At 38.1% G+C, this 24,822-nt stretch overlaps 2 protein-coding genes across 2 annotated transcripts in view; both read left to right on the top strand.

Moving 5' to 3' along the window:
- LOC139721483 (protein timeless-like) overlaps positions 1-12,603 on the top strand; it is a 32,439-nt gene extending 19,836 nt beyond the window's left edge. Inside the window, exons 17-25 of the mRNA XM_071632800.1 lie at positions 372-573; positions 904-1,019; positions 1,753-1,792; positions 2,993-3,155; positions 3,769-3,831; positions 4,491-4,538; positions 5,246-5,446; positions 7,168-7,312; positions 8,182-12,603. Coding sequence (XP_071488901.1) covers positions 372-573; positions 904-1,019; positions 1,753-1,792; positions 2,993-3,155; positions 3,769-3,831; positions 4,491-4,538; positions 5,246-5,446; positions 7,168-7,312; positions 8,182-8,266 — 1,063 coding nt within the window. The 3' untranslated portion in view covers positions 8,267-12,603. The remainder of the gene's footprint in view (positions 1-371; positions 574-903; positions 1,020-1,752; positions 1,793-2,992; positions 3,156-3,768; positions 3,832-4,490; positions 4,539-5,245; positions 5,447-7,167; positions 7,313-8,181) is intronic.
- Positions 12,604-14,242: 1,639 nt separating this feature from the next.
- LOC139721470 (eukaryotic translation initiation factor 4E type 2-like) lies at positions 14,243-24,685 on the top strand. Its single transcript, XM_071632786.1, has 7 exons — positions 14,243-14,328; positions 16,024-16,114; positions 18,206-18,343; positions 19,153-19,257; positions 20,188-20,340; positions 21,976-22,112; positions 24,544-24,685. The coding sequence occupies exons 1-7, from the start codon at positions 14,309-14,311 to the stop codon at positions 24,584-24,586; spliced, it is 687 nt and encodes a 228-aa protein (XP_071488887.1). The 5' UTR covers positions 14,243-14,308; the 3' UTR covers positions 24,587-24,685.
- Positions 24,686-24,822: the final 137 nt, after the last annotated feature.

Consider the following 24,822-nt stretch of genomic DNA (forward strand, 5'->3'; position numbering starts at 1 on the left):
GACATACTTGTATGTACTGTGCATGCTTGAGTGTCGATCTCTGGCTCATCACCCAGTTTTCGAACGCGTTCACCCCGGTTATCACCGTCCACCCAAGTTCACTCACACCGCACTCACGCCGCCTTGTCTATGACGTCACACAGTGGCTCAACGTGGGGATGTGACGCCTTGACATAAGCCTGCGGTCGGCGTCACATCACTCTCGTTCATCTAATCAAAAAGTCCCAATTGCGTAGAAGCAGACAACGTGCTTTGTTCCCTTTGAATCATCATTCTTTGCAAGGCGGTATCTCTTTCCTGGGATACTCCTTCACTCTTTGCCCAGTTATCATTCCATGTTTCTCATTATTGTCCTTCCTCTCCCCGTCCAGATTTGCCTCGAGGCCCATCATGCGAGTCTACAACTACATGCTCTCCAAGTTCTCCCAGAACTCGCTGCAGGAGAACGAGGTCGTCATGACGATGATGCATCACATTGCTGTGGACATCCAAAACCCAGAGGTCCTCTTCCAGATACCCATCCTCACCACCTTTGCTTGCCTTTGGGAGTCAGGCAGTGGCCACATCTCCAAGGTAACCACCAACACCAATTAGTAGAAATTTGCTGTACCGTACCTCATAAAATGTAAAAACAAAACAAAGCAAAACAAAAAACAAAACCCCAAATCTTTCAACGGGGATTATATGTTTTGCAATCAGATATGGCTGCATTGCAAATTAAAGTGATAATTGTGATGAGATGTATGTTACAATTTCATTACTATTTAGGGAGAGGGCACCCACTTTTCTTCATTCATCCACTGCATGTTAATGTAAAGGCTGGTGATGCATATTACCTATTATTTGATTTATTTGATTTATTCTTTATTAATGCTTATGTACTATCACCACTCTCATTCGCAGCAATCACAGAAATTGATTGACTACATCGTCCACGAGTTCTGCGTTCTGGGCTGTATGCACAAGGAGAAGTGTCTAAAAATGGTGACATTGATCGATGACATTGCTCCTCGCAAAAGGTGAGTTCCTGAATCGTGCTTGTCCATCCCTCAGTCCAACTTGATAACAGGTAAAGGGATCGTATAGTTTTGGTTGAGACCTAATTTCAGGTTTCTAACATTTTTTGGTGAGATAATGAGAAACCTCTTATGAAATATGAAAGAGCATGTAATTCCATGAGCAATTCAACGTTTATTTGATGAAAATTGGTTTTGAAATGGCTGAGATATCCAAAACAGAGTGATTCGAATAAGTGTGGGACCCACACTTTATTACGATCGCTTTGTTTTACTTTGTTTCTGGATGTTTCAGTCATTCCAAACCCGATTTTCATCAAATAAACTTTGAATTCCTCTTAAAATGGTATGCTCTGTACTATTTCATAAGTGTTTTCTTAGTATCTCGCAAAAAGTTAAGAGCCCAATTCTCATCTCCACCAATACTGTACTATCCCTTTAAACTGTTGCTTTTGTGTGTGTGTGTGTGTGTGTGTGTATGTATGCTATTACAAATGGAAAACATGACCTAGATTTTTGGCTCTATATTGAAGCTGGTATATTTTCTCATTCCGTTAGATCTTAATGGAGAAATACAATTTCACAAGCACACGTTTGATTAGATAATTTCAACTTGCAACTACTGTACCCTTTGTGCTCCCAGATCAGTGAATCTGCAATCAGGAGCAGAATGAGCTTATTTCTGACCATGTTGGTGATTAAACTCTGCCATGTTTTCTTTTGTTCTTCTTTGTAGGAAACATGAGACGTCAGAATCAGAAAAGGGCAAGAACAAGGTACGTTGGATGAGGACATTGATAGTCTCATTTCTGAAGTTTCATGTGTAACACACAGCTGGAAACTGATGTACACATGAAGAATTTGATCGCAAAATTGGTTGAACGCCATTTTTAAACATTTGAAATTGATCCTTCATCAGACAGTGCAAAGTAAAAATCTTTCCAGTGATACCTCACTTGTTATGTAACAAGGAATATTCTTGAAGTTATGATTAAAAGTATCCCATGTTTTCTTACTCTTTTCCCTTTTTTTAAGTGCTTCTAGTTTCAAATATTTCACATTGAAAAAAAAATGGAGTTAGCTCGTTTTGCCATTGAGCTCTTCATGTCCTTAGCCTTTTATAGTTCAACAGGGGCATTGATGAGGGACTTCCTTTTTGCAGTATACTTTGAAGAAATACAGAATGAGTGTTTGTCTCTTGTATTGTAGATTGACATGGCATATGGAAACTACTCCAGGATATTTTTTTTTTTGTCAAAGTTGCATGAAAATTACCGTGAAGAGTGTGTATTCTCACTATGCCACATACTTATGTACTGCTGGTAAAGCACATTTCTGTTGCCAGATACGATGTCAATGACATGTATTATTATAAAGGGATATGCTGTGTTATCAAAGGGTCAAGCTGGGAAAGAACAAGTCTAGTTGTGTCTTCTTTTTCCAACGATGTATTTCAAGCGTAACAAGTTTGCTTGACGTAAAGGGATTACTTGAGAAATATGTCATAAATGGTGGCACGACATTTACTTCTGCAGCAGTTGCTCTGGTCTTATTTTCTTGAAGGACTTTGGGTTATGGTTAGGGTTGTTATAGGGTTTTAGGTCTAGTTTGTTGTGAGGATTAGGGTTAGGATTAGGGTTAGGGTAATGTTAGTAGATGGAATCTATGCTTGGCTTCATGCATAATATTTCATGAGAACAATTGTTGCCGGAGCAAGTGTCATGGAACCATCAGAAATTGCCCTGAAATGACCGTGCATTTTTTGAAGGGATTTAAAAAAAAATGAAAAGGGAAATTTCAAGGAGTGTTAATGCCACATGTGCATCAACATTTGGTTGAAAAGCAAGACAGAAAAGCTGTATTAATGATTGATTCAACACTGATCTTAATGACTAAAAGTTTGTGTAAAATTTCACTGTGTCACCTGCATCTATCTTTTTATGTCATTGTGTAAATATCCCTGTTAATCTTTGCAGAAATTCAATTTCAAAGTCACTGGCAATGTCAAGGGCCTCTATGTGCCCCGTGATGAGAGCGACAGCGAATGCGACGGGCCAGAGGACGCAGGGCCGTCGATGATGGTAAAGCCAGTGGAGAAGACAACAGTAGCAGACTGCATTGCCGCCCTGAAAGAGAAAGGTACGCTGCAATGAACTCTGGGGTTTTCTGTTGTCTGTTCTTTCCTGTAGGCATGATTCTGTCCAATTTCAGAATTGAATCGGGATCTACAATTTATCTTTTCCCTGTCCAAGTCCAAGACAGATTAGCATATTTCATGAATTTTTTTTTTTTTGCGTCTATCTATCTATCTATCTATCTATCTGTCTGTCTGTCTGTCTGTCTGTCTGTGTTTCTGTCTATCTATCTATCTATCTATCTATCTATCTATATATATGCTATATATTTATATTTTTTTTTTTTTACAAATGGCAAATATTATGAATCTTGTGATACGCGATGAATTTCATCCCCACGTCAAGAGAACTAGCAACTCCTTTGTGAATATATAACAATTCAAGTTAATCTCTAGCCAGCCTCATTTCAGTGCACCTCTAGATGTATTTGAAGATAGGCTTACTGGAATGGGGCCTATGATCCATCAGATTTAGCTATAGCTGTGAATGATCAGTTAGCTTTATTTCACCGTATTCTTGCGGAGTAAATCTCCCCCATTAGTGCATCCTCTACGATGCGATGCAATATTTTATTTTCACTACTTTTTTTTTTTTTTTGCTGCCCTTCCTTTTGACAGGCTTCGAGGATGAGATCCGTGAGCTTCAAGGTATCTTACTGGAGATCTGCTACTTCAAATTGAGTAAGTGGGAAAGAAATGGCTGAATTTCATTTCTGACACTTAAATAACTTATGTGTAATGGATTGATGATCGAAATTACTTGAATTCATTTTTGACTTGCACATGTATGGAGAAGGGAACTTTTCACCTTTTATTATGTCTTTGAGATGTAGAATCAAGTTTGATGTACAAAGTAATATGACTCAATTGCCATTCAAGTAGTGCAAATTTTTAATGCTATGATTTTCTATGATCACTTGCAAATATAAAAATGTTGGCAATCAGTTGCAATTGTAAATGTCATATGAATGTATTTGCCCAGAACATTATCACACTTTGCACATTATGGTCACTAGGATTCTTTCTTTGCTCTTGATACTATTATGCATCTTAGATCTTGTTCTTGTAGAAAGGGGATGTGAGGCAGTGTATAGCCTGTTCCACATTTTTTTTTTTTGCCACATGTGACACTAGTATGTACAAGTAAAGATGGTTATGCAAGAGAGGGACAGCATGAATGAATGACAAGAAACACCAGATAAAATGTTGCCATAGCTAGAGCATTACTACATTCACATTGAAGTGTACCACAAATCATAGCTCAAGAGGTATAAACATGGTGATATGCCACTTTTAACTTGGCTAATGCTAAATGGTTGTATGTGGTTTTGTCTCCTTAGACTGCCCCAAGGTCCATGTTGGTGAACCCCACATCTGGCATTGCTGTTGTAAGTATAAACTTTAATCTCCACATCACGTCACTGAGTTTAGGTGTACTTTAAAGAAATAGAAATACTTACATTATGTCACAATTATATGAAGCAAGACACAAATCAGGATGTATAGAGATTGAAATATGTCTTTAATGAAGTAATTATCACTTTTTAATTTCTAGTTTTACAAATCCACAGGGAATATCCATCAGTGCACTTTTGTGGCAAAATACATATCTCCCGCACTCATAGTACAATCATCCTTATCAATGTCTATGAATTGAGAAGTTTTATCATAATGATGTTAAACATCAAACTTTGCATATTTGTCATACTGCTTTGCATGTAATTTGTGTGTGACACCTGTATTTATTGCAAAATTATTATTATTATTATTTGTTGTTGTTGTCAGAGATGATCCTAACCATCATCATTTCAATAAATTTTTCTGAATCAGGAGAGAGTACACAGATAATCCGATGAAGCTTTCCTTTATCTTTAATATGTTCTTATAACCTTAAGCAATTTATCAATATCAAATTATTTGTTATATTCATATTCACTTACCACATATTTGTAGGTTTTTGCAGAAATGAGTCCTTAGCAGATAATTGTTTAGTTTTACATTATCGTTTGACTTTGAAGATGTCGTTGAAAGATTTGGACCTAATCTCCTTTTTCCTTCTGCCGCCCCCTCCCCCTCTGACCACCCCCAACCCCAGCGGACGGAAAGTCTGTGCCCATTATCCCCTTTACGGAGAAGGAAGAGGCAGTCCAGAACGAGCTCCATTTCAGGTCCCTGCTTCACAAGCTGGGCCTGCACACCTCTCAGGACACCGGCCGCCTCCACCCGTCAGTCCCTACCTTCTGGACCAGTGACATGTGTTACAAGACTGCCTGTGATCTGGGACCAATCAACAAAGGTATGGTTGATTGGCAGCTACTCCACTGTACTGCATGTCAAAAAAAAGATACAACGGTACCTTCTGCAATGATAACTTTAAAAATAGTGAATCAATCCAAATACAATTTCAGGGTATGAAACTATAACTCATTGCCCACATCTTACAGAAAATCCCATTCGATTTGCTTCAGTGGTCAAAGAGAAATGAAGAGTTTTGTAGAGCATGTCAGTAATCTCTTCCCTCCAAGTTCTCTCTATTATGTTCACACATTAATATGCAGTTCCAAGTGCATCCAAGTGCTAAACTTGGAAGAATCAGACTCATGACATGCATTACACCAATCTACATTTCTCTGTGACCACGTAACCAAATTGAATGAGTTTTTATTGGCAAAATAGAGCTAAGATGTTATCTTTTAAGACCGTGAAGTAGCATTGAGACAGTTTAATCATATTGCATGTTATCAATGCAAAAATCCGATTGTAATTTTTTTTTTGACATACTGTATTAGACTCTTGTCTCTGTTCTTCTTCATAATGTTCACTCGCGCACAGTACATCCAGTTTCCCTATGCACCAACTAACCCAGGATCACTCCTTTCCTCTGACTGTGAACACTTTCAGTCACCTTGTGGCAAGTATTTACAAATTTACCAAATTGTGAAGGTATTTGCGAGAAGCAAATTTGCTGACACTGCTCTTAAAGGCATTATTCATCATCTACAGATGAAACAAAATCCCCTGAATTAGTGCTTTAAAATAGTTGTAAAATGTGAGTAAGGGATAAAAACAAACACTGTACAAATTTGAATCTGCATCATCGATGTGAAGTATTGTTGAATACACAAAATGTGAACAATAGTTATAATAAGAATGTTTCCAGACTAAACCGTCTACAATCATGGTTTATCGAGAAAAATACTGATATCTCCTATATTTTAGGCTTCATTGCGAAAATTTTATGTGGTAGGATGTTTTGTGATACAACACACCTACACATATGATATGATATGATATCTTGAAATTTTTTTTTAAAATCACTGCTCCCAAAGGTAAACAGGACCTGCAATGTTCAAGCTGTTTAGTAAGACTTACACTGTGTTTAAATTTTGCCTTACACCATTTCCTTGCCTGTTTTGAAATAATACATTGTCTACCTTCAAAGCATCATTTACGCCCCCATAAATGAAGTTAACATTTACTTTAAAATCTCCAATCTCTCCCTCATCTTGAGTAATGTAGGTGAGTGCAAATGACATCTAACAAAGGTGCTCAGGTGCTTGTATGACAAGAAATGCATCCCTCCCAGATGTTTCTGTTTAAAAAGCAGTGTTATTTTTTCATGGAAAAAAAACAACAAAAACTTTATGCCACCATTGTGTTTGTACTTTTGTAAACATCTGTTGGGAGTTGGATGAAAATTCTTAGGTTTGCAAGTTTTTCTCCCGTTTGTTGCTGCATATTGAGCTGTCACATCGGCAGATATGCAGATATTCTTTAATGGGTCTAGGGCAATTACCTCGGACCCTTCCCCCAGGCCCTATTCCTAATCCCAATCCTGAACCTATTCCTAACCCTAAACCTAACCCTAAACCTAACCCTAACCCTCATCTTTACTCTAACCTAACCACTTACCAGTATTTTGCCAGGGGTAATTGCCCTCTGGGGGTTATTGTCTGGATACGTTTTTTTAACACCTGCTTCATGTCTGTCTGATTCTGCTGTTCCTTTAAATCACAGCAAATCTCAAATTTGAGATGGACCAGGCTGACAAGATTCCGGATGAGTTCAAGGAGACGACTGGTCTCACCCAGGAGGGTGTCATGCTGGGCCTTGAGGACTTGGACCTGGGCAAGGACTTCCTGGACATCTCAGCTCCCAAGGGGTGAGTGGGCTTTGTGTTTGTATATGTTATGACACACCATGGTCTGTCTTAGTAACATTTAAAGGGATGGTTTAGTTTCAGTTGAGATATAGAACTTCAGGTTTTCAAAAAATTTTCGTGATGATAATTTTTTGATATAGTGAGAGCATACATTTCTAAGAGGAATTCGAAGTTTATGTGATGAAAATTGGTTGTAAAATGCCTGAGATATCCAAAATAAAGCTAACCTAATAAAAGGTGGGATCCACTTTTTATTAGGATTGCTTTGTTTTACTATTTGTCTTTGGAATTCTCAGCTATTTCAAAACCGAGTTTCATCAAATAAACTTTGAATTTGTCTTAGAGTTGCCTGCTCTTTAACATATCATGAAGTGATTTCTAAGTATCTCGCAAAAAGTTAAAAGCGAAATCCTCACCTGAACCAATATTATATACAATCCCTAACATATTTGTTTGCTGTAGCTCTCAAAAGTAAGATTACCGTAAAACCAGAAACAATCACGATGTGAAACTTTCGCAAGTGGGTGACTGGCCGTCAGTGCATTGTGAAGACAAAAATTGCCGTGATCATTTTACTTTCGTGAATCTTGGCTCACAAAATTTTGCCAAAGTTTCTTGAATGCAAAGATTACTGGTTTTACAGTACTTGTGTAGTCTGTGTTATGGTACACCCTGTGAAGACCAAGTATGATTATACAAAAGATCAGAAAAACAAGACAGCATTGAATATAATCATTGGCATATTATCAAACACCTGTACATTGTTAGCCCTGTTTGTTGTACTCATACTTTTTTTTTTCAGATCATTAACTGTTGTTTTCTTTTTTCTCTCTGTGTTTTCTCCTCCCTTTGTTCATTTTCCCGTATAGCGGCAGCAACTCGGTGTACTTTGAGGTACCCAAGAGGATGTGGTGCAATGTGATTAAGCGTGCCAACATGGGAAAGGTCGAGTGAGTGTTCCTGCGAGAAAAACAAAAAACAAAACAACAGCTGCAGGGAGAAGTCTGGTCTGTTCTTGTGCCATACCACCAGATCTTGGAATCCTGGTCACCAACTCGCACCTGTTCAAGGGTGAAACTGACCAGCGAGTCGTGTGCCAGATGGAAGTGGGAAGAGACGCCTCGTTGAGCAATGCCGTGTCATTTTGGCTGCTAGTTCGCCGTGATGTCGTGCCACAGAACACATCGCTAGCAGCCATCTTGGAATATTTATTACCACGTGCGTGGTGCCACTGTACTCTACTGTGGATTCGCTGCCATGTGGGGCAGTAGAGGCAAAATAAGCTGGGTTGATGAATTCGCCACGGTCTTTGCCAGCATGTCTGCAGTTGCCAGTGACACCAGGAGGTGCTTAATAACTCCCACTGGCCACCTACGAACTTATGCCAGTGTACAGCAAATATATTTGATTCATTGTATTGTTCTTTGTCATGTGCCATGCTGTTGAATCGTGTTACAAGAAAACAAAACTGAGCAAGTGTACTCATACGCTATTGCATCTACGAAAAGAAATGTATGAGATATCATGCAGCATAGACAAAGAGATGCTTGAGGTGATGTGTAGTCCAAGATTACCTATGTTTTCAAAGTAATTTATATTTTTCCATAGCAGTAGAGGATTCATGACTGCAAAAAAAAAATATTTATTTTTGTATCATTTTTAGGAATTTGTTCATCTTTATCAAGTATTCATTTGACCATTTATCTGAATGTGTTTGGTGTTTTGTTTTATCACAATGGCAGTGTAGCATTCTTATTTATCCTGGACTGCATGTTGGCTAGTCTGGCACAAGTCTTCATTTCTCTGCACTTTGTGTCATGACGCATTTTTTTAATGAATGTCAACCTATGATGCTTACCATTGTCAAGGTTACTATCTTGTGGTATCTTGTGGAGGCATCTCTCCTGTATGCATTAAGCATTGTTGCGTTTGAAAGAGAGGAGGAGGAACAAGGAAGGCATGGGTTCGAATAACTGTTTTTTGGAAAATTTGCTGGAAGAAATGTTTACAGCCTCACACACTGAAAGTACGAAAATGTTTTGTCTTACCAGGGATTGAAGGAATCCGCCCATTTTTGTGGCATTGGTCATGGACATTTTGACCAAACAAAACCAAACGTGTGCACTCACAGTCTTTAAAAATGTGGACAAATTAAAAGTCAAGTCACAGGTTACTGAACTTTGGTAATTGATGTCAGTTTCAGCCATAAATTGAGGTGGAAATATTTGATGGTAATATCATCGGATAGGAAGGACAGAAATGAATAATCAGTTGCCTGAAGTTACAGAGGATAAATCAGAAATCACCAAATTTCGGCTGAAATGTCATTATCAGGCTACAAATTCAACTAGGTAAGTCAGATGATATTGGTGTAATGGTTCAAAATGGATTGGAAAATATCACCTCTTTCTGAAGAGGAGGTTAGAAGTAAGTCTGTGGTCAGTAATGAAGATTCATGATTTTCATCAAAATGTAAATGAACTAAATGAAGGTTGGTGTTATTACAATGTATTTATGACAGAGATATTGATTGAATGAGAAGCAGATGCATCATTCTGGGGAGTCATATTGTTCCAGATATAACCATTGCTATTGTGAATGCTTATTGTGGATAATACTTAATATGGAGATTGTTATAGTTCTATTGTTATTGATGGTAGGTATAGTATTTATAATATAAGTGCCATTTAATTAATCAGTTTAATTCCATATTTGTTCAAGAGTATGAGAACGATTAGTGTCAGCACTAGAGTAGAGTGCAGATTACATATTGTCTACATCAGATTGGGGTGCCTCACCTAAAGGATAGCCAACTTAGCCACAGGCCTTTCTCCCACATCCATCCACATCCACAATGTTCCTGTTTGGCGCTCTCACCCCATCTTGCTTCTGTCTCCGAAATCTGCACGAGTCTTGCAAGCTCAGTGCTTCACCTTGCCTCGGACACACTTTCTCCTGTTGTTTGTGTGCTAGGGATAACATTTTATTTAAAGTTTTCTTTTGTATTTAACATAACAAAGTCATCTTCCAATGACTCTTCTATTATAATATTTATTTTTGTAAAGAAGATTTGCAAGAAGGATAATTTTATTACTCAATAAAGTTTAATTGGGTTACATGCATTTATGGCTATGGTTTGCTTGTGAATAAGAGCTCAAAAGCTTGTTTTTTTTTTTGTCTTCCGGGTTTGAATGAGGGAAGAGCTCATTTGTAGCTGTGCACATTTGTTTTCGTATTTCAAGAGTAATTATACAAGCCAAGGAGAGAAAAGGGAATGCTACGATTGAAATAATCACAGCCAAAATATGTGGTTGTGATGGTGGAATTCTTCAATGTTTTAAATTGTCCTGAATGACATCATAATTCTGTCAAAAACTTATTTCAAGCAAGTCTTGATTCCCAACATCTACCTTTCGAATATGCAGATGCCTCTCAAACAAATCTTAGGCTCATGTGTTGTCAGAAATTTTGCAAGTTGGACTTTCCTTCATCAACAATTTTAAAGATGTGTATTTGATTGATTTGTGTATGCCATTTTTTATTTGCTTTGATAATCATTGCCAGTGCTTCTCTAAATTTAACCCGTTTCAGGCTTTTTTCATGTAATACTTGGGTTTAAAGAATCACGTTCAGTGCTTGTGGTAATTTCTCGGTGACACAATCCATATCTGAAAAGTATTGGGCATTGATATTTAAGCCTAACCTTACTCTTTGTAACAGAGCTGTTTCTGTAATTACTGATTTCAGAAAGACCGTATTTATTGTTGTTGGTTCCTCTTCTGAAAGTCCAGTTTTTACTGATGACATAATGCAAGAGGCCATAATCTGGCTGTTAAGATCAAAATGAGAAGAAAGGTTTAGCAAGATGCATGAAATCTTGTTTGTTATTTACAGTTATATAGTAATTTATTTGGCATAGCACAAAACAAATGAAATTATACTTTGCCTCATTTAACTTTTCACACTTTTCAGTGTATAATGCAAAGAGTTCCAGCTCAGGTACACAAAATGTGGGTTGCCTACTTAGGGGATTGTTATAATCATTTGTCAATTTAGATGTTTTTATTTGTTGTTTTTTTCATTTAGTGTATTCTTAGGTAACATTGTCTAGTGTCTGAGATGTAGAGTGATGTTTTTACCATATTTTTATGAATTAGTGGCTATTCCAAACTTTTTTATAACCTCAATTATTGTAAATGTACAGTCAAATGAAAAAAAAAATATAGATACCTTCACATATTATGTGCAATGTTAATTTTCATAGTGATGTTCAGGAATTGTTTTGTACTCAGTTACATATCTGTGTTGGCAAGTAGGGTGACAGTAGACAAAATGTTCACATTGTAGCAAGGTGAGATACGGTCTTTTGATAGTCAAGGAGGCTGTCACTCCATGGCAACCAAATCCAGTGTAGAATCAAGGCCATTCTCCGATTCCAAGATCGGTGTAATGATGGGCATGATTGGATTGATGTTGTGCAAGTGGTAGCTCAGACAGAAAGACACGATGCACAGTGAAGATGCTGACATCCGATCAAATTCAGTTATTGGTATAAATCACAGCTTGGACAAAATACTTTTATGAATGAGTTGGCTGCTCCATCATGCTCCCATCCTGTTTAAATGAACAGAAACTCTTTGTGTAGAAGGGGTAAGTGAGAGTTAGAGATAGAGATAGAGATAGAGATGATATAATTTATAATTGTGACACGACTCCAGCTGTTATTACAGAGAGAGAAGTTCTGATACAGTGCACTCCTTTTTCAATGAACCTGGTTATAACAAAATTCTTGTTACAACGAAATCAAACTTAAGGTCCCACAATTATCATCTACATGTATATAATCTTTACTAACTATGCTGTTCGGCTATGATGAAATTTCAATATAACAAAAGAAACCTGCTGGTTCCAAGGACTTTGTTATAACAGGAGTGCACTGTAATGATTTTAGAACTCTGTTTCTTGTTGGTGTTAAGAGAGAGAGAGAGAGAGAGAGACGCAATAGAGTATAATTTATTGGTATGTTCCACATATTCCTATAGCTGGTCCTGATGCATTCCTAAGCAAACCAAGATATGCATCTGTGAATGTTATCATTGATACCTATGTATTATCAAATGTGAATAAAGTTATGTTTAGCATATCATGTAAAGCTATGTGTTTTGTGTCAGTGCTTGCTTATTATAGATAAAAAGGAGTATTTGATGTTCTTTGATATGGTGACATTTGGAGAGATGCAGAGACCTAACTGTATTTAAGTGTCCATTCGTTGGGGAAAAGATTGTGTATATAATGTGTCATTTGTGTAATAAAAATCTATGTATGATTCAAACATATGGCATTGGCATTGTGCTGCATTTTGTGTGTGTGTATGTGATATGGATATATATATATATATATATATATATATATATATATATATATATATATATATATATAATTATACATATGCATATATATTTTGAAACAAAGAAAGGGAAAACTGACCAGAAGATAAATGATAGATAGTAAAAACTTTGAGCAAAGAAAATCCCAATGGAAACCCATTTTCTTTGCTCAGTTTTCACTATATATATATATATATATATATATATATATATATATATATATTTATATATATATATATATATATATATATATTTATATTTATATTCATATATCTATATATATTTTTTTTTTCGGTGGCCTCCACCTTCTTCAGGAGTCTCGATGGGGAAGAAGGTGGAGGCCACCAAAAATTTGAGTACAATAAACTCATTCGTATGGGCTAAATAATGCATTACTAGTTTATTTCTTGATTCTTCGTTATATTGGAGCCAATACGTGAATTCGCAACATATATTTTATATACGTATATATATACATACATATATATATATATTTTTTTTTAAATTTATATATCTATACATGTATATATATATATTTATATATATATATATGTGTATATATATATATGTGTATATATATATATATATATATGTATGTATGTGAAGAGTTTGTTCGCAAAAACCGATTTTTGAAGATTTTGAAGTACGATCTCTATCATAAAGTACAAAATAATACCTTTTAAATGATATATTGGTCACTACATATAAAGGTACATTTTTGAAGTTATGGTCTAAAGAAGCAAATATTTTCTTATTATTCTCTCTATATTTCTTTACCTTTAATCGCAAGTATCTCCATTTGGCAAATATGGACTTATCGGTTTTTGCGAACAAACTCTTCAGATATATATATATATATATATATATATATATATAGTATACATCTTTTATATAGGTTTGTGTTTAATATTCATTGTTATGTCAATAAACAATATAACATGCAATGCTTAGGCTTTCCCTTAGAATAGGCAGGAGACACAAGGCACAAACAACACACATACCAGACTCGTGTCACAGTATCACAAAGAAATAAATATGAAATCATACATTAATTGTATCTAAATACAGTGTAATACGTGGGCCTATTTAAATTTATATTAGTATATGTTAATTCATTTGTGAATGTGTGGGTGTGGGTGTGGGCGTGTGTGTGTGTGTATTAAATAAACTTTAAGAGAGGGATAATAAGAGAGAAAGGAAGAGAGAAAGAGAGAAAAAAACGTAGAAGAAAGAGCAGTAACTTAAGGAGAGACTAGAGAGGGGGGAAGATAGATTGAAGGAGGAGGAGATTAGGAGAATTGAGAAGAATTAAGAAGGGAAGTAATCAAGAACAGGAAAGAGAGGAAGAAAAAGAAGAAAGAAACGAATCTGGTACGACAGTAAGAAGAAAGGACAATGACGACTACTAGTATCAGTGGAGAGAGAGAGAAAAAAAAATTGGCAAAAATGTTCAATCAGTCAGCTATCGTCAGTTCGCAAGCTAGCTCAAGGCGCTAGGCGGACTGTGCAGATTGAGAACTGTGAGGGAGCTGTTGACCCTAACTTTGTGCAGATCGAGACCTTCACTTTTTTTTCTCCGAAAACTGATAATTCTCTGCCGTTTTTGGTCATGAATAATCAATTTGACATGTAAGTGTGAATCGTTGTCGTAATTTACTCTGCCGTTCTTGGCTACAGTTTGATCTTCCGTAGACTCTCTGTCCTATCTAATTACTTCTCATTGAGCTAGAGATGGCAACGATCAGAATATTTTCGCAATAGTCCCATTCATGTCAATGTACGTCGGGCTAGTGTTTAGTACCACGTTCGTTGGGTGGAATGGAATGAAACATCGTTTCCATCCATCAGACCATGGCCTTATGGGGCATGGGTATTATAGACCTGCAGAAGATACCATCATAATGTATCATGTTATTATGGTGTATGCAAGGCTGCACACTTGCACTGGCATGATAGTCCAGACCAGTAAAATCACTGTGGCCAGTGTCGGACAAGAAGTAGATTTCTATGAAGTAAAATTAACTTCTTCAGCCTTCAGGGAAGGACCAGTAAAAAAAAATGGAAAAAACTAGGTATCCGACAGGGCCAGGGACAGGTCGGACCAGTAGAAAAAAATGGACTAGAACTCTAGTAGTGTGCAGCCCTAGTGTATGTGATATTGCGTGTCAATATTCTTGGGGTTGGCATGATGCGACGTCACAGTCGAGTGATTTCCCTAATGACCCGATCCGCCATTTTTTTTTTTTGGCCGCGAGTGTGTGGTCTTTGTATGTAACGCGAGCCGTGAGCGATAGGAGTTCAGCTGGGGCAACGGATTTCCATCGCTCTCAAAAGACATTCCTAATTCACCTTTTTCCTCCACAAAAACACAAATAATTGTAATCCAAATTTATTTTACCATATGTAACAGGTGACAAAACCATTTTTAATGCGAGAATGCTTTAGATTTTGAATGGATTTCAGGTGGCAGATTAACAAAGTTTTTCAAAGGCGATGATGCACAACACATCCTACATTGAAGTGTGTGTATTTATAGCACACGTGCTAATAATACGTGGCACGTTAGGGGCGACGAACAAATTCAGTGCCTATTGTTGGTTCGCCAACCTGGGAGTGCATAGGAAATACATGCAAGTGGCGACTATATGGTAATTAATGTAAGTTACTAGTATTTAAACTGTTTTTTCATCCTTTTGTCAGATTTGTCATTTTATATGCTCCCCAGCCGAGTCACAGAGCCAGCGAGACGCTAAGCTTGGTTGACTGCGATAAGCCGGGCGCAGAATCAGCCGGCTGCTTGTGTAGGCCTACGCCTATGGGCAGTTTTATGAATCCAGTCCGATTAAGGCTAATTTTTGGTTGTACCTCCTCAGTGAATCACCTTGGAGTCCATCCGAGTATTCATATGACATCTTTCTTCCTTGAAAACACGTCGAAAAGGATGTAAAACGTGCAGAAAAGGTAATAACGATTCGGGGTTTACAGTTTGTAACGGCACACAACAGGCACCCTACGGCAAGTTGGCTTTTGTTTGCACCTTCGCGATCGGTTGCTGAGCGGAAGTTGCATTCGCCGAGTGAAAATCCCCGGATGTCCGACCCCGAGAATTTTTCAGTTTCAGTTGCACCCTGTGATATGTCTTTGGCACTCTTGCAATGCATTTGATGTTTATTTTCTTGTATCCAATGTACAAAGAATTCCCATTGTGGGCAAGAAAGTAATTAATCGATAAATCATTCAATCATGTCGATCTGATGGATGCCCATAAATTGATTTGTACGTGCCAAATGGCAATGATATCTCAATTGTTGCCTTCCCTTCTAGGCTGAAGGACGATGACAGCGGAGAGGACCGTGAGGAGACAGAGCAGATCGCAGACAAGGAACCGGCTGATGACACACAGAAAATAGTTTGGGTAGGTGTAGCATGGGCCCACGTTTCAGGCTCTTTATGGGGGTAGGGATTGAATTTGGGAGGAGTGGGGGGGGGGGGGGGTGGAAGAGAAGGTACATAGTGGCATGATCATTGTCTTGACCTTGTTATTTACATACTTCAGGTAGAACCATGTAACAGTGACTTTGATATTCGCAAGTCAGTTTATTCAAGTTGTGATGAAAGAGTAATATCTTGTGAAGAAGTTTGATACAAGTGCTCTGTGACTTTACATCTGAATTTTCTAAAAGAGTAAAAAATTCTTATGTGATTGTTTCATAAATTGTTGAACCCTGCTCGAGAGAACTATATTGTCCACACTACAACAAAGAAGAAGTAATTATTGACATGTTGATGCAGTCTGGTAGAACTGGAAATCAGGCACAAACCTGCTACCTGAACAGGACGATGGCAATGAAAAGTGTGCAATGGTGTGGATTTTTTTTAGATAAGTCACAACACAGCTGCAGTTTATCATGCTGATTGTAATTTGTAAAAAATCTTAACTTCTGAATTAGGCTGTATTGTAGAGGAAAGGGAAGAAAAGATTTGGAAGATTGAGTGAGACCTATAAGAAGATATATCATTTGTCTTACTGGCTGAACAGCTAGAGACAATAACCTTGAGGGAAAGAATTTATGTTCTGTCTTCGTGGAAATGCTGTAAAAAGGAATCCAAAGCTACTTCCAAAGGTCATATGATTTCATCATGTTGATGGGTAAATACCCACATTTTGAAACATATTTGCTTTAAATAAACATTTGAAGTAATAATACAAGAACTCAATTGTTAAATTTTTTTCTGGAATTTGTACTGGAAGTACAATGTATATACGTCAAAGATTCTCTCCCATAATTTGATTTGATTTTTTGATCTGATTTGATTTATTTATTTCAACACGGTAAAAAAGCCTGCTCTCAGCTTTGGAGCTGCTTTTCAGCAAGCTCGTGCATAAGAATTTACAAAACTGAATCAAAAATAGAGGAACTGGTACAAGACTAATAATAATGATAATAATAATAATGAAAAACTGACAAAACACAACATGAATAGCATACAGTGAACAGAATTAAAATTGGAACAAATATGAATACAAGTATAAAATGACTTACAGTACATTTCCATAACAACAAAATCAAACTGTGACAAAAATGATATGCATAATTAAAACAAACAAAAATAACACAAGGATTTGTTACAAATGAGTGGCAAGAGAAAATTAACAATATCTGGAAATTTACTTTCTGAATTGCTTGTGTAAAAGAGCTTGAATTATCAATATTTCGAATATTTGGGGGTAAGTTATTAAATAACTTCGATGCATTATAAAACGGACTTCGCTTTAAACAATTCGTCCTTGGTATGGGTAAAAATACAATTCTATCATTATTACGTACATTATGATAATATTCCCTTAATGTAATACGTGAACATAAACTCTGTGGTAATAAATTATGAATGGCTTTATATATTTGAGTTACTGCATGCTTTTTCCAGCGTTCCTTTAAACAATCAATTTTCAGGGTGTTATATAGTGTCTCCCTGCTAAACCGAACATCTACTCCTAGCACAATGCGTAAAGCTCTATTCTGTAGAGTTTGGAGCCTTAGCAGGTCGTGCACATTTCCATTCATCCACGTGTAATCAGATCTGAATAACAAGTAACCAGAGTTAACAGTGTATGACAGTTGTCATTTTTCACTTCTTTGGTCTGTTTTCAAGTTATGTGCTGTAAAACCACAAACATTCGCAGCACGAAATTTTTGCGAATTCAAGCCGATGGCCTTTATCGTGGCATGAAATAGTGATGAAGTGCGGACCATAAAAAAATTATGAGCATACTACATGTACTGGATTGTGTACTTGTACACAAAAACTTTGTCATACATTTCACCTTTGCGACTCGTGGCTCCACGTAAAATTTGCAAAAGCTTCCTGCACGTGAAAAATTCATGGTTTTACAGTATTTGTGTATATGAGAATTTGCACTGTAAAACAGACAAAGAATGAGACACAGATTACGCAAGTTGAGGAGTTGTGACCATCCCCATTTTGTCACTTCTCTTTCCTACAGCCCAAAGTAAAGTGTAAGCAAGGAGAGCACCAGCTGCAGTACTCCTACTGTCTGTGGTTCTCTCGGAGGACACCAGGGAACAAGGCATCCTCAGCCAACTACGAGCAGAATATTAAAATCATTGGTGCTTTTGCATCGGTGAGTATGCCAGCTGTAAAGAAGAGTACCTTCTCAATGCTAAAGTGAAGATCAGATTAAGCGTCCAGTATTCGATCCAGTATTAGTGCATAAGGAAGCCTGTACTGGTGCTGTCTCCTCCACAGATCTTGGTCCTTAACAGAAGTTTGTAGTGTTATGGAGCAACCTGGTTGTCGGAGTCTATGTATGGCCCTATGGTTAGATAAAAATGTTGATACACATTGTAGTTCAATTTTAGTCCACTCATTAACAACTGCCACCACCAAGAGATCACAATAATGATTTTACTGCATTAATCATAAGGCATCTTTAGATGTTGGGCTTATTTACATTGGAGGAGCACTGGCAGCATATATGAATGTAAATTGTCAGTGCAGATCCAGCCATATCTCATTTACTGTGTGAGTATCTTTTTTTATGATGACTTGATATTTGGTGATGCCGTGTTTCATTGAAACTTGCAACTTAAAATGTTCCTACCATGAGAACAACAAGGCAACATTGAATCAGCTGGAAGAAAGTTAGTTGCTGCTATGGCAGCTGCAGGTATTATAATGCACTGAGGTCGTAAATTGCTTCATGATATGGGTACTGTAAGTGCAAAGCAAGAAATTTTTGCGGCATGGAATTTTCACGAATTGCCACTGGCATTCAATGCATATAGTGTAGACAAGAACTTTCCCAAGGATTTTAATTTTACAAATCTAGGCTCTCGTGAAATGAAAATGCACATGTACATTTTTGGTGTTACAGTACCCTGATGTGATCTGCAAATGTAATCATCTTATTCATGCACCATTTCTACGCAGGTTGAACAGTTCTGGACATTGTACAGTCACATAGCCCGACCATGTGACCTGACGAGTAGTAGTGACTATCATCTCTTCAAACATGGAATCAAACCAATGTGGGAGGTGAGAGCCAGTTCTGAATTGGCACAGATTGTCTCAATCTAGACCACATTTATGTGAGGAATCCCCCTTGTAAGGTTACAGGTTCAAACCGCCTGGCCACAATGTGCCAAGTGAAATGAATTTTAATATTCAGAGAGAGCTAATCCCTAATACCCCTCTGTGCAGTAAGTAGGACCAAGTATTCCTTAAGAAGTTATCTTGTACAGTAACAGCTCAACAAGGCATCTAACATCTTTGTGTGGGAATTGACTGCAGGTTGCCCTGGACCCCTTGTGTACACCTATGTCTTCTCTCTGCACTCATAATCACTCAGCTTCGGACTTTAATTTCCCTTTCATCTAGGTGAAGACCTTGTAAACTTTTTGAAGCATTTATTTTTGATTCTATTATGCATGGGGATGTCAGTCTCAAAAGTCTGTGAGAGAGTGGTGTTGCACTTGTCAATGGATTTCGAGAATTTCCATGACTTAGATTTACAATGTAGATTTGATTTAGTGATGTATTTCTACATTCTTTGCACAAGTTGTCTATTATGAATTTGTATGTCAGACTTGCCATTCCGTATAACATTTTAATTTGTTTGTGTAATTTTTTTTTTATGTTGAAGCATGACAACAAATCTATGAATCAATCAGTCAAACAAATTGTCCATCCATCCATCCATCCATCTATCAATCAATCAATTTGTCAATCAACCAATCTATCCATCCATCCATCAGTCAGTCAGTCCATCAGTCAATCAATCAATCAATCAACCAATCTATCACTCACTTGGTTTATCAATTGATAGATCAACCAATCAATTAATCAATCAAACATTAGCAAGTCAATGAAATGATTGTTCTGCTTAGATTTCAGAGTGCTTTAGCACATGCCAGGTAAAGTTGTACTGTTTATGTATTGGTTGTCTCTACTGTCTGTGCGTCATAGGATGAGGCTAACAAAAAGGGGGGCAAGTGGATCGTGCGACTACGGAAGGGGCTGGCCTCCCGCCTGTGGGAAAACCTGATCCTGGCCATGCTCGGGGAACAGTTCATGGTTGGAGAGGAGATTTGTGGGGCTGTGGTGTCCGTCCGCTTTGCGGTGAGTGGCCGGTGTGGTCGGGTGGTCATTCAGGCCCCTGCTGCAGTGATGTAAAGATTATGTAGGAAGTTTGGCCATCATATACAGTGGACTCCCATTATAGTGAAGTCCTTGGGACTGGCAGTTTTCTTTTCTAATATTGAAATTTTGTTATAACCAAACAAATACACAATGAAAAAACATGCAGTGGATAATTTTGTGGCCTAAATTTTACTTCATTGTAACTGGAATTTTGTTATAACTGTGTCCGTTATAACGGGAGAGCGCTGTATTTACCTGAAGAGGATCAGCTCATTTTGCTACAATACGTATTTCCCATAGACTCCTGACCGATTATTCTCGGGACTTGTCTTCAATGGGTTAAAGAGCGTGTTTCTACTGAGAGCACCTCACATCCCTGGCATCGCCACGAATTTTGTCCAACGCAGCACCTCGTATTTTACGACCACTCGAGCTGTTTCTACTGAGCGATAAAATACGAGGTGATGCAAAGGTGACGTGCAAATGCGGCGATTCCGAAAGTCAGGTATTTTGAAGTCACAGATTGGGTCACGCGCGCACTGTCTGTTAATACGATCCGAACCCTGCCTGCTTTGCTACTGCGTCGGCTATTTTTTGATAAACCGTTTCTCTTTGTCTCCCCATCCAATATACCCCGAACTAACATACTGGTATCCTGCCACTGACTGATGAGAAATCTTTGGAGATCGAGGGTCCAGTTGAGATTTTCTCAAGGCTGCGACATACTAATGTGGTACTCTCGCGATTCGAGACAATATAGAATGAAATAACGCGGTGTAAAATCAAAGTAAGTGATGAGGGCTTAGTAATGCAATAAGTTAGGCTGTTAATCACGCGAACAATAGACGATGAATGCCACAATTCACATGTAACGTAACGTATCGGCCTATAACACGTACACAAGCGAGTTGGTACAAACAAAGCATGATGCGAACACGGTTGCTGTGTGTACACACGTATTTTGTACACGTGTCGAAGGAGTGTGTGCGATGAACCGATTGTAAAGCGCGGGGAGAAACTCCAGACGTCCGATACACCACGAATTTCGCTACTCGGTGTGTTTCTACTGAGAATCGTCCTTCGCGTCACCACGCATCGACCACCTCAATAGGTGGACGACGGAGCACCTCGCATCACCCGGCATCGGCCACTACCCGATCTGTTTCTACTGAGGAAAAATTCGAGGTGTCACCACGCATCGGCCGGTATCGGCCGGCATCGGCCGGTATCACCACACATCGGCTGGCATCACCTCGAATTTTCGTCGCTCAGTAGAAACACGCTCAAAGAACCATCATGACCCAAACTTATGAGCAATATGTGTGTTTCTTTCATTCTTTTTATGTACAAGTGTCCTGTACAATTGAGAACATACCTAGTCATGTTTATCCTCTCCCGTTTTCGAAGTTTCAGGCTCATTCTCGGGAAAATGTTGCTTAAACATAAAACTACACACATAAATCTAGAAATGTGTGCTATGTGCTTTGCAGTTGAAAAGTACTTTAATTTACAGTAAGAATCATACTGTTCTGCTCGTAAGTTTCATATGCTGATTATTTTATATCTCCGGTCATTTGTTGTTGTTTTCATATTTCTCTTGTTTTCATCTCACAGGAGGACATTATCTCGATCTGGAATAGGACGGCCAGTGACAACGCAATTAATATCAGAGTCCGGGACACGTTACAAAGGGTTCTGAACCTACCTCCGAATACCATTATGGAATATAAGACGCACACAGATAGTTTGAAGTAAGTTGTTCCCTCATTAGTGTACATGTATAGTTTAAGCCATGTGAATGTTAAAGGGACTGGACAGTACTGGTTGAGGTGGGGATTCAGGTTTATAACATTCCTAAGTGAGATAATGAGAAACCTCTCATGAAATATGAAAGATCATGTAATTTTAAGAAGGATTCAATGTTTATTTGATGAAAATTTGTTTTCAAATGGCTGAGATATCCAAAAAAAGTGATAATAAGAAAATGTGACAGGCCACAACTTTTATTAGGAATTCTTTGTTTCACTTTGTCTTTGGATATCTCAGCCATTTCAAAATCGATTTTCATCAAATAAACTTTTGATGCCCCTAAGAATTGCATGCACTTTGACATCTCATAGAGTGATTTCTGAATATCTTGCAAAATGTTAAAAGCTATAAAATCCTCACCTCAACCAGAACTGTACAGTCCCTTTGCAATAAAGCTTGTGATGACATATATTGTGCAAATTTTGCTCTCTGTTTGTGAATAAGGAGTCAAGGATTTTACATTGCTGCTTGGTTTAGCTCTTTTAGGGCTCGGTAGCTTGGGGATCCATGGGTGATCCAATTCATTCACTGCCCACCTGGGTACATAGGAAAACTACAAATAGCACCAGTCAGCGAATACGTGCATCAAAGTGTACGCTCATTGGTAACGGTTGACTCCATTCAAGATTCTGCAACTGTGTGTGTACTTACATAGAGATCAGTGATAAGGCGGTACACAGTTTGTGACAGGGATTCTCAAAAATATCCGAACCGGACCAGCCTTCCCACTCCATGGATCCCTGCCAGGGGCGGATCCAGGAATTCCGTAAAGAGGGGGCGCGTTTACAAAATTAAAGGGGGGGGGGGGGGGGGGGGCACGCACCCCTCCCCCCATTTTTTTTCTTTTTATTTCTTTTGTTTCAACAAAAAATGAAGGGGGGGGGGGGGGCGTGCGCCGGTTGCGGTCCTCCCTGGATCCGCCCCTGCCTGCGCTATCAGGTCTTTTAACCCGTTGAGGATGGGCTGATATTGCTACATGTTGTACAACATGCATTTCCCATAGACACATGCCCAAATATACTTGGAACTTGTCCTCAATGGGTTAATGGCAGATATTGGGGGGGGGCATTTTGGCCCCCCCCCCCCCTTGACGTTTTGCGTGATTATTCCGCAACACGTGATGCTCACACTGCGACATTCAATGACTTTTTTCTTTCAAGCATCGCGCAACTTTTGAGACCAAATTTGTCGCTCCTGGGCATACCGTTTTGAAGCCACGCCCCTTTGAAAAACATTCATCGACCCAAAAATTGCTCAAAAACATGATTTTGTGTACAAATTCAATGTAAATTATGTTTTTGCAATTAATCAATATAAGAATAAATATTTTTACTTTCAATGGCTGATAATGATTTATTCTAGTCTGATTATGCTGTAAAAAGTTTCTGCGACAAATTTTGATAAAAAAACAAGAACAAAAAGTAAAAACAAGGAAATACATAAGAAATTCAATAAACAATGAAAAACATAAGAAATAATTATGAAGCCGAATTTTTGCTTCACTATTATTGTTGAGGATATTGAAAAGAATAGGTTCACCAAAAATTAAAAGTCTTGGAGCTTATTTAGCATAAATTGATTAATATAAAATACATGAATTAAAACTTGAAAAATCTAACTATAAAGTCTTGTAGATTACATTAGCCTCTACCTTAGTGCAAATCTTCGCGAGGATCGTGCGATCTACGACCGAGATCTGAAAGGGGGCCAAAAAGCCCCCCCCCCCCCCTCAGTGGTATCAAGTCCCTCAAAAAAATAGATGGATTAGGCAGGGCTCGACACTTACTTTTTTGTTTGGTGGCCCGATGGGGCCACCAAAATCCTCAATTTCAAATTTTTGGTGGCCCGAGAGAAAAATTTGGTAGCCCCGAAAAAAAACAATAAAAAACATTAAAAGTCCTGTTTTTTTTTAATGAGTCAAATATCTAAGTTTTATCCAGTCATAATAAGAATTGGAAGTTGGACATACATCTACTCATAAATAAACCTCAACAAACTCGCAACACTCACTCTCAGGCACTCATTCAGTCCTTTTCATCCATCCTTTCAACAAATATAACTGCTAATTTCCGGCGCAAAAAGTTACGAATTAATTGACGTATTTTTCAAAAAATTTTGGTGGCCCGAGGCGGGCCACCAAATTTGCCCTTTTGGGGAAATTTGGTGGCCCGACTTTCAATTTTGGTGGCCCCGGGCCACCGGGCCACCGTTAGTGTCGAGCCCTGGATTAGGGTTAAGAAATATATTCCCTTTTGCAGTACATGTACTAATTGAAAAACAACAACCCACCTTTGCATATACTTGTGTAATTCTCATGCAACTTTTCTCTCTCATTTCTTCCCATTCATCTCTTTCTCACCCTGTGATGTGCAGGGATAGGTCTAGCTTCAGGAATACTGACATCTTCATGAGGTAGGAGCAAGGCGGGGTGCCACCCATTGGTAGCAGTGAGGGGTACACCAAAGCACCTGTGACATCTCACATCACACCCGTCTCCTTGTTTTTTATTATCTTTTTTTTTGTCCATTTCATGGAACCAGAGCCCTGCAGTCCTTTTTGGATTGCAATGAACTCAAATTAGACGCTTGCCAAGCAAAATGCCTTCCGTGCTGGAATGAACCTGGACAGTTTTGATGGACCCAGCTAGCTTGC

Source organism: Diadema antillarum, unplaced genomic scaffold (genome assembly GCF_040938485.1).
Source record: "Diadema antillarum isolate AM-2024a unplaced genomic scaffold, OU_Dant_1.0 scf00000143, whole genome shotgun sequence".
NCBI lineage: Eukaryota > Metazoa > Echinodermata > Echinoidea > Diadematoida > Diadematidae > Diadema > Diadema antillarum.

Excerpts from the sequence above, each read along its gene's own strand:
- LOC139721470 (XM_071632786.1), top strand. The coding sequence starts at position 14,309 with ATGAATAATCAATTTGACAT. Across the intron at positions 18,344-19,152 it reads TCATTGGTGCTTTTGCATCG|GTTGAACAGTTCTGGACATT; the intron begins GTGAGTATGCCA and ends ATTTCTACGCAG. Across the intron at positions 22,113-24,543 it reads ACGCACACAGATAGTTTGAA|GGATAGGTCTAGCTTCAGGA; the intron begins GTAAGTTGTTCC and ends TGTGATGTGCAG.